The 15,414-nt window shown below is 45.0% G+C and overlaps 1 protein-coding gene and 1 long non-coding RNA gene across 2 annotated transcripts; both read right to left on the bottom strand.

The window, feature by feature from the left end:
• Positions 1-131: 131 nt before the first annotated feature.
• Positions 132-7,319, bottom strand: LOC306917157 (uncharacterized protein). The gene is made up of 5 exons (XM_079495290.1): positions 6,924-7,319; positions 6,660-6,804; positions 5,194-5,375; positions 4,238-4,791; positions 132-313 (listed from the first exon to the last, which is right to left on the bottom strand). The coding sequence occupies exons 1-5, from the start codon at positions 7,067-7,069 to the stop codon at positions 231-233; spliced, it is 1,110 nt and encodes a 369-aa protein (XP_079351416.1). The 5' UTR covers positions 7,070-7,319; the 3' UTR covers positions 132-230.
• Positions 7,320-7,355: 36 nt separating this feature from the next.
• LOC306916880 lies at positions 7,356-14,146 on the bottom strand. The gene is made up of 3 exons (XR_013789039.1): positions 13,899-14,146; positions 13,621-13,821; positions 7,356-8,841 (listed from the first exon to the last, which is right to left on the bottom strand). It is a non-coding gene; the product is annotated as an uncharacterized lncRNA (long non-coding RNA).
• Between the last annotated feature and the right edge of the window lie 1,268 nt (positions 14,147-15,414).

Genomic DNA, 15,414 nt, shown 5'->3' with positions numbered 1-15,414 from the left:
ACCCTGTGCACTCAAGACACGCTCCATATATGGCAAGTGCATGCGACGTCGCCCTTTAGGGCAAGGTCGCTCCTCACCCTCAGGCGTCTTACTGGTAATGTTAAGATAATGCCTATGCTAGCAGTCCATGATCGTGCTCTGTGAGGAGGCCGGGTCCACAGTCACACTCTTGATAGGCTCATTGAAGGATCCGTGAAGAGGCCTGGTCCACAGTCACACTCTTGATAAGCTCATTGAAGGATCCGTGAAGAGGCCTCGTCCACGGTCACACTCTTGATAGGCAGCTGGGGGTCCATAATACAAGTCCATGGAACTGCAGAGTGGGAGACAAAAAGAGACTCCGGGGAGTGGCTCCCCGGATGACGAGTTAGTGGACCATGAGTCTGTACAGTGTTAATAACAATCGCACTGATGGGAAACAAACCCACACATCCAAGGGGGGGGGGGGGGGGGAGTAGGAGAGGGGTGGAGAAAAGGGGGGAGGGGAAGGGGGAGACGTAGAGTTCTCATTAATTTTAATTAATTTTCAGGCCCGACCCTACCCTACCATACACTGCTCTAACTGGGTCGGCCCGAGGCTCGGCCCGACCCTAAAAATGTCCATAATATTAGGCCACTAGATGGTTCAATATACTGAGTAAGTGTGTGAGAGAACAGACTTATCGCCGAAATAAAGGATTTATGTAACTCACGTTGGCTGTTAACACAATGAGTGCCGCCTGCTGGACGAAAGTGGTATGGCGCTTGGGTGCTGGTGATTTCAGGCTATAACACTATGACGCGTGTCCGCTTTTGGCTTCCATCTTGGATGCTAAAGCATAGCATCAATGCTAGCGAACTAAAATGAGGTCCATCCTTCCTCTAGAAAAAACCAATGTTCCCATCACGCTCACCGGATAATCAGAAGACCTATCTGTTCAAAAGCACGGACAGCACATTAGTTTCAGGGGGAAAAGCGTGCAAAGGCTGCAACTAAAACAGAAGCTAATGTGGTTGGTCATACAGACAGTGCGGGTGGGGCCCTAGCAACAGTTCACAGCAACCGGAACGGTTAAACAAATGGAAAATAGCAAGGCAATTTTATAGCAATATCAAACGCCTCAAGACTTCCAAAACAAGTCAACAAGATACTGCACTTTTTCACCCTTTAGCGAGTCTTTTGTGAACAGTTCAAGTGGCATGCCTGAGATACTGATACATTTCTATTGCTGACACACGACAAAGGCCAGGTCTGGGTTGGTATGGGTGTTTCATTGTGCAGAGAAGAAGCTTCTTTGGGGTCAAACAATGTGTTGGCGTTAGAGGCCCATTGGCTCCATTTGAGGATGTTTGGCTGTCCTTGTATTGGGATTTGAAGACCCCTGCATAGAAGGCAGGCGCTGGTACCAGTGGGAGTGAGTGAATTCACATCACCATATGTCTTCTGCAGATCAGCTTTCACCAACATGGAAGGAGGTGGTGTTAGGAGGTGGTGTTAGGACGTGTTAGAAGAAGGTGGTGTTAGAAGGAAGTGTTAGAAGGGCGTGGTGTTAGGACGTGTTTAGAAGAAGGTGGTATTAGAAGTTGTTATTAGAAGAAGTTGGTGGAAGCTGATCTGCAGATCATGTTTGGGTTACAGCCAAACATCATCAAATGGAGAGACACAGAGCCAATGGGCCTCTAGCACCAACACACTACTGTTGTTTGACCCAAAAGTGCCCCCAAGCTTCTTCTCTGCACAATGGAACACCCATACCAACTCAGACCTGGCCTTTGCCGTGGGTCAGCAATGGAAATATGTCAGCACAGTCATGGCACTTGAGCTGTTCACAAAAGAATACTCTTATACATGCTGAAGGGTGAAAAAGTGCAGTATCTTGTTGACTTGTTTTGGAAGAGATGAGAGTAAGGCTCAACGATTAATCAATTTCAAACCGAAATTGCGATTTGAAACCACACGATTAGCAAATCGCAATGGCTGCGGTTTTTTTTGTAATCATAATATTCAACCCGGAGCGCATCTGATCCAGTATTTACAACACGGCTGTACTGTGCTCTCTACTCTAACCAATCAGAAGTGTCCCTGCAGTGCATGTGACTGCAGTGCATGTGTACACGCTCGCCCAGTGCCCAAAACAAAGTCATCATTTACGTCTACTCTGCTCTGTGTTCAGTGCGTTGATGCTAATGCTATCATGCTAGAAGTCAGCAGCAGCTGAGGAGCAGATGCATGCATAGCGTCTGCGGAGCCCGAATAAACTTTCTTAAGTCCGCACAATTTAATCCCAAAGAGATCAGGCACTTTGGGGATATGGCATTATTTTGGTTTTTGATGTTACAGACATCCAACAGGAGAGTTTTGTGCAAGACCTGTCATGGTACAGCGACAGTCAAAACATCCCGCGGCAACACCACAAACCTTCGCATGGCACGGGCGCTGTCCTGCTGTCCTGTCCCCTGTTTATTTTAATGCTACATTGTCGTCGTCGTCCCCGATTCTGGTGAACCGGTCCCCATTGTGGTGTGGTGCATTTACATTTGCAATGATTTGTCTGAGCGAGGTCCGCGAAATTGTACCGAGATCCGAGTAGAGCCGTCATTAAAAAATCACACCCGTGTGAACTGAGTGGTGTAAGGTAATGAAATCATGTCTGACGTAATGTGTGCAGAGAAAATGAGCACGGTTGCTATGTTCACCCTGTTCACCCGGTTGTGATTTAATTACGTCAGAAATTATTTTGAACATAGCAACCATGCTCATTTTTTTCTGCACACAAAAGCCAGTTGTAGGAGTGGTTTACACCACTCAAAAATAGCTTACACCAGGACCCGTGGTGGGGAAATAGCCGGCCAACAAGCTCATAAACATTAAAGTTAAAGTTATGAGCTTGTCTTAAACCTCAGACAAAATTACCTCTAATAACTGATAGCCTAATTATGTCAGCACATCTGTCAAAATGTAGCCTACACTTGTGCAATGCATATGCTTTTATTTGGTTCAAAAAATCCCACCCGTGTGAAGTGAGGGGCGCTCTTATCATTGTACATCATGACGTAAAATAGACACTAGGCCTATTTCTTTGCTCAGACACTGACATAAAATTGTCAATGGGAATTTAATGTTTGTGTAGGACGTTTGTGAACATACGTGCACTGGATTTAGGAGGGCCTATAGTGCCCCTCAAAAACAAATAAATCAATTGAACATAAGATCTAAATGTGAATATTAAATGAGAATCACAATATTGTGCTCTGATGATTAGATAACGGTAGCCTAATAGCAATTGCACTTAAATAGAAAGTCTGGAAATTACATTGCATTTATGGTCTGTATCCAGAGAGCTATTTACAACATTACAATTTTAACACACATTCTTATTGTAGTTAATTAAACACAGGTCAATTTGGTTAGTTAGCCTACATTATTTTGAGCTGTCTCACATCATGTGAATCCTGACATCACTGCCTGGTAAAGTAAATTAATGGTATGCCATTTGGTAATGTTTCATTACTTTTTAAATGGACACAGTGAATACTAAATTGAAGCTTTACTTTTTAAGTGGTGCAACCACTTCATTACGGAGCTTTGTGTGTCTGTGGGTGGCTGGGTCTGTCTGAGCACGAAAAGAGCATTTGGTTGGTTTTCACAACCAAGTGTCACTGTTGCGCACACACACACACACACACACACACACACACACACACACACACACACACACACACACACACACACACACACACACACACACACACACACACACACACACACACACACACACACACACACACACACACACAGTATAGGCCTTATATGATGATTTCGGGTGTGACATTACAGTAGTGACTGTACAGTACAGGGACCCCCTGGGGACCCACACACGGCAACTCTGTCATTTCTCGACCGTTTGGGACGCGGGGCGGCTCGCCTGAACCGGGCCGGCACCCTGGGCGCGTTCCTGTGGGTCTGGAAGTTTCGGGGACCCCCCCGGGGATGCCCACACGGAGTTGCACCACTTACTTCACACGGGTGTGATTTTAAAAAACAATATCGCGAGTCAAATCGCCATATTGGTCAGAAAAATCGCAATTAGATTTTTTCTCAAAATCGTTCAGCCTTAGATGAGAGTATTTGGAACACATTCTATTTTTCACATTTCCTGAAAAGTAGTCTTGAACATACAAGGTTTCCACACGACAGAAAACAAAATGGAGGTAAATGCAAGGTTCTTAGAGAGGGGGGAGGTGGTCTGTACTGTACCTGTATGGGGCCAAAGACCCCTTGCCATCTGCACAGAGTGGCCAAGGTGTGAGCTGATCCAACAGGGGGCGTTCTGTCCAGTCTCATAGCTAGGGAGGAGGCTCCGTCGTCGGGGATGGAGCACCAGGCCGACGTAGGGTTCTCCTGGAAGGTCTAGTACACGCCCAGCACTGGGACGCTGCCCTCTGGAAGGTCTGGTACACGGCCAGCACTGGAACGCTGCTCTCTGGAACGTCTGGTACACACCCAGCACTGGGACGCTGCCCTCTGGAAGGTCTGGTACACACCCAGCACTGGGACGCTGCCCTCTGGAAGGTCTGGTACACGCCCAGCACTGGGACGCTGCTCTCTGGAAGGTCTGGTACACGCCCAGCACTGGGACGCTGCTCTCTGGAAGGTCTGGTACACGGCCAGCACTGGGACGCTGCCCTCTGGAAGGTCTGGTACACGCCCAGCACTGGGACGCTGCCCTCTGGAAGGTCTGGTACACGGCCAGCACTGGAACGCTGCTCTCTGGAACGTCTGGTACACACCCAGCACTGGGACGCTGCCCTCTGGAAGGTCTGGTACACGCCCAGCACTGGGACGCTGCTCTCTGGAAGGTCTGGTACACACCCAGCACTGGGACGCTGCTCTCTACTGAAGGTCTGGTACACGCCCAGCACTGGGACGCTGCCCTCTGGAAGGTCTGGTACACGCCCAGCACTGGGACGCTGCCCTCTGGAAGGTCTGGTACACGCCCAGCACTGGGACGCTGCCCTCTGGAAGGTCTGGTACACGCCCAGCACTGGGACGCTGCTCTCTGGAAGGTCTGGTACACACCCAGCACTGGGACGCTGCTCTCTACTGAAGGTCTGGTACACGCCCAGCACTGGGACGCTGCCCTCTGGAAGGTCTGGTACACGCCCAGCACTGGGACGCTGCCCTCTGCTGAAGGTCTGGTACACGCCCAGCACTGGGACGCTGCCCTCTGGAAGGTCTGGTACACGCCCAGCACTGGGAAGCTGCCCTCTGCTGAAGGTCTGGTACACGCCCAGCACTGGGACGCTGCTCTCTGCTGAAGGTCTGGTACACGCCCAGCACTGGGACACTGCCCTCTGGAAGGTCTGGTACACGCCCAGCACTGGGACACTGCTCTCTGCAAGAAAGACACACCATCATCATGAATCCATTTTACAATCCATTTACCCCAGTAGTCAGGGAATATCATCAGTATAGTGTCAAATCTGGGAATACATTTCTTACCAAGAATTTTCTTCACCAATGTGTTTGTAAAGGAGTCTACTAACACATCCCACATTGGTTTCTATTCAACCACCCTAGGGGAAGTTTTGACAGCTGCTGAAAGTTGGGGTGCCATACAACCATTATAAGGCAAAATGTTTTAAATTTCATTATGCTTGTCAAACTAGGGTGTTTTCATGATTCTGAATCCATTCCAAGCATTAGTTTTGCACTTAAAACACTCCTTGGGCTAAAAATGGTTGATGAGGTCAACACATTTGGGTAAATTTGGGCAAGTGGCTATGGCCAACCTAGGGGGTCTATGGTTAAACTAGGGATCAAACTAGGGTTTTTTCATGATTCTGAATCCATTCCAAGCATTCGTTTTGCACGAAAAATACTCCTCGGGCTAAATTCGGCCATAGCCACTTGCCCAAATGTGCCCTAATGTGCCAAAATGTGCTGACCTCATCACATTTGTGATGACGGATATGGCCATTTTTAGCCCAAGGATTGTTTTTCATGAAAAACTAATGCTTGGAATGGATTCAGAATCATGAAAACATCCTAGTTTGACACGTCACATGCTACTTAAAACATAATGAAATTTAGAACATTTTACGTTATAGGCTAATGGTTTCAGCAGCTGTCAAACATTCCCCTAGGGTGGTTGAATAGAAACCAATGTGGGGTATGTTAGTAGACACCTTTACAAACACATTGGTGAAGAAAAGTCTTGGTAATGTATTCCCAGATTGTATTAATATCCCCTGACTACAGTGAAAGAGAGGAGAAACGGAGACGAAGATTGAAGGAAGGTGAAATGAGAAAGGAATCCAAATAAACAATCTTGACAACAAATACTGGATTGTTATAAAGCTGCAAAGGTATGGTGAAGGTGCAGCAACAGTAGTTAACGTGGCATCACAATCATTTTAATCACTTTATCCATTGATACGTTGGATGTTCAAAAGTAGCAGATGTACAAGCTCACAGCGCAGGAGTTTGTGCCACGCTTGTGAGTTTGTGCAATTGCAATTCTTTTCTGGATTTGTATTTTTTTGTTGCTGTAATAAATCTTCTCTTCTGGGCGTTACTGTGGCACAACATATTTTCAGATGGGGGTCCGTGGCCAAATACACATAAGTTGGAGAACCAGTCAATTAAATTACACCATGAAGTCATCTCGTCAGCTCACCTGCGGCCGCGGCACTCTCAGACTGCGTCTCCCATTCCACGCCGACGGCTGAGTCAAGACCGTTGCTACGGGAAGTAGTAAGGAAGACCACGCCCCCTTCAGGAAGACCACGGCCCCTTCCGCGGCCACCACCTCTGTGTTAGTTCTGAACAGCAAATACACAGGTAGAGATATTAAACCTACAGTGTGTGCGTGCGTGCGTGCGTGTCTAAATAAATATTTTTTTTTGTGGCTGCGGTTTGTGGTGTGATGTTCAGCGCTGACCTGTTCAGCGTGGGTCCGATGCGGAACAGGCCAGACAGAGCCAGGTTCTCCAGGACGGTGATGTAGGTGTGCAGCCGCTCCCCCCAGACGGGCTCCTCCGCTGGGGCTGGACGGTGGAGCCTCTCCCCCCAGATGGGCTCCTCCATTGGGGCTGGACGGTGGAGCCTCTACCCCCAGATGGGCTCCTCCACAATCGCAAAACAAAACAAGTCAACAAGATACCGCACTTTTTCACCCTTCAGCGTGCATTTTGTGAACAGTTCAAGATGCATGACTGAGGTACTGATGCATTTCCATTGCTGACACGGCACGGTACCAGTGGGAGTGAGTGAATTCACATCATCATATGTCTTCTGCAGATCAGCTTCCACCAACATGGAAGGAGGTGGTATTAGTAATTAGGAGGTGGTGTTAGACTACAGGGGTGCCCACACATTTTTGACTTGAGAGCTACTTTCAAAATAACAAAGCTCAAAGAGATCTACCGACCGAAAAAATGATTATACCATTGCTGAAAATAGTTTAAATAGTGTACCTGAGGGAGCTTTAGAAGCTGGCGTTACATATACATTAAGACTGAATGCACTTAGAATGGGAAATAGAGGGGAAGAGGTACCTTTTTTTAGGGGCGCCAGCACAGGTTTAAGGTTTGTCTTTAGGTCAATGTTTGTTTTATAAACGCCATTGACAATGAAGAGAAATTAATGTTAGTCACCAACACAAACATTAAATCCCATTGAAAATAAAGAGAATTTAATGTTTGTTTTGACACCGTTTGTTTTAAATCATCATTACATCACCTAATCATACCTTAATGCATGTTCGGACTAACGGGACTTCGGATCTATGGGCAGTTCCCAAACCGAATTCCCTCCTCGATGTTGTAAGATGATAAGAACGCCCCTCACTTCACACGGGTGTGATTTTTGTATTTAATTTGTAATGCTATGCTACAGACGTTTTTGTACACAGCAACACTCAAAAAAAAATTGCATTGTGGGTTTGAGCCGACAGGCCTCAATCAAGTCACCTTAATTCAAGTGGCAGATGCCAAAAATATATATTTTTCATATTAAATTAAACATTCTTTAGGGGCATGTCATGTGATCTACCTGCACAGCCTTTGTGATCTACTGGTAGATCGTGATCTACCTTTTGCCAAAGGACGTGTAGAAGGAGGTGGTATTAAATCAAATCAACCATTATTTATATAGCACATATTAACACAACCAGAGTTGACCAAAGTGCTTCACAACAAAATATTGAAATTATAGCAAAGAAGGTGGTATTAGAACAGAAGAAGTTGGTGGAAGCTGATCTGCAGAAGACATGATAATGTGAATTAATTCACTCCAGCTGGTACTAAGTTACACCTGCCATATATACAGGGGACTTCAATTCCCTACACAAGCTTTGGGGTTACAGCCAAACATCATCAAATGGAGAGACACAGAGCCAATGGGCCTCTAGCACCAACTCACTACTGTTGTTTGACCCAAAAGTGCCCCCAAGCTTCTTCTCTGCACGATGAAACACCCATACCAACCCAGACCTGGTCTTTGCCGTGGGTCAGCAATGGAAATATGTCAGCACCTCAGTCATGACACTTGAACTGTTCACAAAAGAAGACCCGTATAGATGCTGAAGGGTGAAAGAAATGCAGTATCTTGTTGACTTGTTTTGGAAGAGATGGGCGAGTACCTGTCTCTGCTTCAAGAGCCATAAAAATGCACTCGGATTAAGAAGATAAAATACAGTGTGGTGGTGTACTATGATATGGTAGCAGTCCATGGTCGTGCTCTGAGAGAAGGCGTCCACGGTCACACTCTTGAAAGGCTCATTGAAGGCTCCGTGAAGAGGCCTGGTCCACAGTCACTCTTCATAGGCAGCTGGGGCTCCATAATACAAGTCCATGGAACTGCAGAGTGGGAGACAAAAAGAGACTCCGGGGAGAGGCTCCCCGGATGACGAGTTAGTGGCAGGTCTTACTGGACCATGAGTCTGTACAGTGTTAATAACAATCGCACTGATGGGAAACGAACCCACACAACCAAGAGGGGGGAGAAAAGGGAGGAGGGGAGGGGGAGGTGAAGGAGGAGACTTAAGAGTTCTCAACGGGCCCGAAAATTAAGGCCCGGCCCTACCCGGGTCGGCCCGAGGCTCGGCCATTACCATAATGTTAGGCCACTAGATGGTTCAATATTCCGAGTGAGTGTATGAGAGAACAGACTTATCGCCGAAATAAAGGATATATCTAAGTGGTTACTTTCACTTACTTTTGGATTACTTTTATGCAAAACTATTTCATTAGATAAAACAAGTTTTACCATTGATAACAAGACAAGAATGTTGAGCCTATGAAAAAAAGTTAAATCAGTACCACCTCAGAAAATATTTGGCTCTCAAGTAGACCTTTTATGATTCATTCAGGTACATTTATTCCTAATTATAATAATAATTCCTAATCACCACCACACTGGTCAACACAGAAGCCGTTGAGAGCTGCATGTTAATGATATGATCCATAGAGTTATGGTTATGTCTGCATCATATAGCGAGCAATGCATAGCCTACTGGAGTGCCATTTGAACGGAATCATCATCTGAATCATTTTCCACCCGTGTCCCCACAACTACAGAGCGCTCCACACACACACCCCGCCTCCTCTTTTCCCCTATACAGATCACTGACCAGAGTGTCCGCTGGCTATAGATCATCACGCGGTATAATGTAATATAATATAATAAATATAACATGGGGACTGGAGAGTTGGATTCGCCGCTGCTCGTGTGCCCACTGTGCAGTGCATTATGGGTAGTGGCAGCGACACACACAGCTCAGCCCCTGATCATGTGTCATGCGTACTATTTATTTCGACTAGATTCTTTTATCGTTTGTTGTTTTAAAAGGGTATCTTTGAAAAACAAAGAAGGGTCACACACTGTCAGAAACCTTGCCAGAAATGTTGCTCTTTAGTCAAATCGTTTGTTGTTTTAACATATTATAGCCCTAAAATTGATGAGGGGAAGGTGAGAATGTAATCAAGCCTGTAATTCCCGTTACTGTCTGTAATCCAGATTACACATTTTAAAAAGTACTGTACTGTTTTTTTTACTCCGATTACATAATGGCGTTACATGTAATACGTTGCTTCCCAACCCTGCACAGCGCTCATGGCGTTTTCAACAGCTTACAGATCTGTTATTTTGGGCACATACCAATGAGGCGCGCCACACGCCGACTGCTACAATACTAAACATTTGGGAAACCAAATGGCCTGTACAGTGGACTGTAACAAAACTGTGATCATGTAACTTGCTTGTAGCTTACATGTAGCGTTTACACATGTAGTTAGAATGCAATCAGTTTCCACTGCAATTTTGTATGTAGGCCTATTTAGAATGCAGTAACAGTAGCACCTGGAGGCAGACATCAAGACCATGAAGATGACCTGGAACCAGCTGGAGAGAACGGCTCAAGACAGAGATGCCTGGAGATTGCTCGTTGACGGCCGATGCCCCAGTAGGCATAAGTAAGTAAATAAGTAAGTAACAGTTGCACCTTACATTAAATGTTGCTGGTGAATCATGAGATTGACTGTAGTACACGGTGCATGATGATGCCTTGATCAAATGGGTTTAGTACGTTTCAAGGAATCCAGGAACCTGGAGAAAGGACCTCCCCTCAATACTTGCCTGATGCCAATAAGAACCGTCACGTGAGAAATATTCACCTGATTTCAGGAAGAACCGTTATGTGAGAAATACTCGCCTGATTTCAGGAAGAAAACTGTTACATGAGAAATACTTGCCTGATTTCAGGAAGAAAACTGTTACATGAGAAATACTTGCCTGATTTCAGGAAGAAAACTGTTATATGAGAAATATTCGCCTGATTTCAGGAAGAAAACTGTTACATGAGAAATACTTGCCTGATTTCAGGAAGAAAACTGTTATATGAGAAATATTCGCCTGATTTCAGGAAGAACCGTTACATGGGAAATACTTGCCTGATTTCAGGAAGAAAACTGTTACATGAGAAATACTTGCCTAATTTCAGGAAGAAAACTGTTATATGAGAAATATTTGCCTGATTTCAGGAAGAACCGTTACGTGATAAATACTCGCCTGATTTCAGGAAGAACCATTATGTGAGATTATTGGGCGGCAGTGGCTCAGGGGTAGAGTTGCCGGTTGGGAAGGTTCCAAGTTCGGGCTCCCCCTGAGTTTGTGTCAAAGTGTCCTTGAGCAAGACTTTGAACCCCTAATTGCTCCCGATGAGCAGGTTGGTGCCTTGCATGGTTTCCTCTGCCATCAGTGTATGAATGTGTGTGTGTGTGTGAAAGGGTGAATGTAATGCACAATCTTTGTAAAGCGCCTTGGAATGTGCTATATAAATGCACCATTTACCATTTTTGTCTTTGCCTGATTTCAGGAAGAAATATTGTGTGAGCAACACTTGCCTGCTACAGAAGAACTATGGACAACCCAGTTTTTTACAGATTATTAAAGTACAGAACATAGGCTTTCGTATGATGGATCATTAATTGACAAATATTTGAAGGAGGATATGACCATTTGAAACTGAAAGCTGAGGAAATGCCATGAGAATATTCTAAACCTTTTAAACACCTCGAGCTGCCCATAAATGTGTGTGACAATGGGGACAAGAGGTACTTAACTCCACCCCTAATCACTCATTTAATCACTCCCCCAACTCATAACCACCCCCACAAGTTTTAGCTGTCAAACACTAGAAACACACGATCGGACAGACCTGCTTTTAATTGCTAAATGTACAGTACAGTAAAACCGTTGTAATTGTATATGACCTTATGTGGCAGCTGGACATAAACCACTAACCAGGGCAACATTTCCCAATGGAATGATATAAAGTAACCTAGAACAGACATGTTTAAACCAGTAGAACAAACAATGCAATTTGTAATGTGTCCCATAAAACCATTTGAAAGTACAGCAATTACATAGTTAAACTCTACCTGGTTGTAAATAGATACAGTACACATTTTTTCTTTTATTATTTTATATAGGGGGGGAAATAAATGGGTTTCTATCTACTGTGCAGGGTTTACATCCAGTCTAAAGCCCGCCCACTGTATTCGCCAATACACACACACACACACACACACACACACACACACACACACACACACACTTTCCGTATCCTCTCTACACAGGATGCCGACAGTAGAACTTAACAGTGCTAAGTAGTGCTAGTGTCCGCTCAATGTAACACTAACGTGACACGTACGCTGTCTATAAAAACACAACCACAACCAGTCATAGTTCATACTGGCTAACATTCATTGAATATAGCCTATGGTCATTTATCAATGGAGTGTAAATCCTGCCTTAAATTCGAGCGTGGGTTTTGGCGTGCGCTCACGTCGCCAAGGCATTTATGAAGTGATCATAAACAGCTGATCCTTGCGTAATGTCGGTCGTATCGCTGATAAATGTGACGTCTGAAATCAATCTGGCACTCCCTATGAAATCAAGCCTCGCCCTCATTTTTGCGACATGAACAACTGCAATACGACCAAGCAACGTATGGAAATCAGTTACATGATGGAAAGCCAATGAAAAACGTTTTCCCCACGCGCCTCGCCTTTTACAAGTTTTCAAATGTATAAAACAAATGTATATATTTTTTTTGGTGCAACCACTTCCTTAACCGTTTCCGCGCCATTGCCGACGATTAAAGTCAATTGAAGCCTAATTTTGATACTGACGCTTAACGCCATTGGAGACGGCCTACGGCAATTGCGCTTTTATGGCGCGTTCGATTGCTCGAGCCATAATGCTACTCACGTTAGCCGGTTAGCTAGCTGTGTTGTTAGCACAGCACTGGATCGCCCATCTTAAATCGTCGTCGCCATAATAATCCATTCTATCCATTTCTTTCAATCGCCTGTATCTCCTATTCCTTGTCCCAGATGGCATTTTGGTCAAAACAGCGTTTCTTTGACGGCACAGATATGATGATCTGGAGCTCTGCAGAGCTCCGGTCTGGCTTCAGATGGTAAACAAGGCCTGTCCGCTCCATGTAGTTTCCTAGGTTAAGACATACTGCTCATGGACCGGAAATGGCGGCTTTTCAAAATAAGAGCTAAAATTAAAAAAATGCTGGCGTGAATTAGATCCTAATTTTTCAATAAATGATAGCGGCCTAAGTGTTAAGTGACTATGTGTGTGGCTGGGTGGCTGGCTGGGTGCGTCTGAGCACGAAAACAGCATGGTTGTTTTTCACCACCTGTGCGCAACCTAACACACACACAAACACACACGCACATATTAACAGTATATATGATGATTTCGGGTGTGCCAGTACAGTACAGTACAGTACAGTACAGTACAGTACAGTACAGTACAGTACAGTACAGTACAGTACAGTACAGTACAGTACAGTACAGTGAAGGGTACAGTAGAGGGACCCCCACACAGTAACTGTCATTTCTCAACCGTTTCGGACGTTGGGCGGCTCGCCGGAAGCGGGCCGGCACCCTGGGTGCGTTCCTGTGGCTCTGGAATTTCAAAATAATGCATGTCAATAACAGCTCACAAACCTTTCAGGCCGTAAAACATCCGAGTACTTCTTCTACCACTGAATATAAAACATGATGCTGGGTGTTTGTGCACGGTTAGAGAGAGAGCAGGGGGTGCAGAGTTGTACTCACTCACTGTAATGTTTATCCATCCATCCTGGGTCGTCCATCTTGTCTGCGCAGTGGGTCGTTGCTCTGTCTGCGCAGTGGGTCGTTGCTCTGTCTGCACAGTGGGTCGTTGCTCTGTCTGCGCAGTGGGTCGTTGCTCTGTCTGCACAGTGGGTCGTTGCTATGTCTGTAGCGAAGACAACCTTGTTGTCCATAAACTGTTCCCTACACACAAAAAACATTGTTAAAATATACTGATAACGGATTCACCTTGAACTCTTCTGTTGAATAATCATAATAACCTTTTTGATTGTCAAGTTAGAATTGATGAGGTGAAACGCTGGCATGTGTTCTAAAATAAATGATATGTGGAAGAGTTCCTGTCGATGAGGGCTAGGTGTACTACAATAGACAAAGTAAAAGATTGCATTTATGCAGATGTTTTAATTAATTATGTATGTAAGGAACCTGACCACTGAGGCAGAACAATTAAACTTAGAAGGATTCATTAATCAAACTCAGGATCTTCCATAACTGGGGCAGGGGCAAAGGCAGATACAACTCAAAATGCATAACAGGACCTCACCCAACAGGGAACTAACAAGAACAATGCAAACACAGGACTTAAATAGACCCAGGATAACAGGGCACAGGTGAACTCAACTGACAATCAACACTGGGATAGGCTGGGGGACTTACAGGACACAGGTGGAAACACTGACCGATTACAAGGTTAGACAAGGCAGGAAAACAGTAACTAGGAAGACAGGAAACACTAGGTACAATACTACAAAATAGGACAAACAAAGCCAAGGCAACAACAGTGTAACAGAACAGTCAGGAACACATGACCAAAGACCAAAACAGAGCATACTGAAATTACAAAAAGTCCAAAACCTAAATAAGGACAGTCAAAGTCCACGGTGCGAGGAGCGGACCGTGGCAGAATCCCAATGTTCGAAAACATAGCCTAATGTTTATATAGCAGGGCTAATATATTATACGAGATAATGACTACACCACCCTCACAGATAGGAGTGAGGGATCATAACCATATATTGTATTTATATTGGACAAGGTAAGTGAACAAAGGTAAGGTACCCCAAATTGGTTAAGTGTTCAGAATGAACAGAACCAGAGGCTGATGTACCAAAAAGGTTTATTCAACATCAAGTTTATTGAATCTTAAAAAGGAAGTCGTGTTAAAATACGAAGGGAAGGAGGGGTTATTATAAACATAAAAAATGGGACTATAAGCCCACAAGTGGCAAATTGGTAATAAGCGGTGAAGGCTTCAGGGCCTACTGAAGCCTCTAAACTAATCACACACTGCAAATAAACAAATCAAAATAAGATAAATATGCCAATCAAATAAAAGTAAAAATATTGCGACCCTGGTTCGCAGATTACTATGAAAACCTGCAAAACCTGTCATGCCGTCAGTCCCTGTACACTCAAGACACTGCCACCCTTAGATCTCCAAATATGGAGCTGACCTGTTTTGACCTTGATCCATCTTTCCTCTTCGATGTCTCCCTTTTGACTGATACCTGTCCATTCAAACTCTAGACGGGCCTGCCCCAAAATTTTATGAATGACATTTTAAAGATGAAAACAGCGCGCTGGTGTCTAGTCGTGTGCTTCAAACGAGTGTCATGCTGCATTGGGGACCCCCTGGAACCCACCCAAGGACCCCTGGGGGTCCCCGGATCCCACTTTGAGAAGCACTGGTGCAAAACAATAATTTCCATGAATAAATCAATGAAAACGGTAAGAAGTAGTGAAAATAGCAGCTCCACCAGAGTGCTCCAGACTTCC

This window comes from Electrona antarctica, assembly GCF_951216825.1.
Source record: "Electrona antarctica genome assembly, chromosome: 24".
Lineage (NCBI taxonomy): Eukaryota > Metazoa > Chordata > Actinopteri > Myctophiformes > Myctophidae > Electrona > Electrona antarctica.
This window is presented reverse-complemented; position numbering and strand designations above follow the sequence as displayed.

Excerpts from the sequence above, each read along its gene's own strand:
- LOC306917157 (XM_079495290.1), bottom strand. The coding sequence starts at position 7,069 with ATGGAGGAGCCCATCTGGGGGGAGAGGCTCCACCGTCCAGCCCCAGCG. Across the intron at positions 4,792-5,193 it reads TTCCAGAGGGCAGCGTCCCA|AGGGCAGCGTCCCAGTGCTG; the intron begins GTGCTGGGCGTG and ends CAGACCTTCCAG. Across the intron at positions 314-4,237 it reads GGGTCTTTGGCCCCATACAG|TTCCATGGACTTGTATTATG; the intron begins GTACAGTACAGA and ends CCCACTCTGCAG.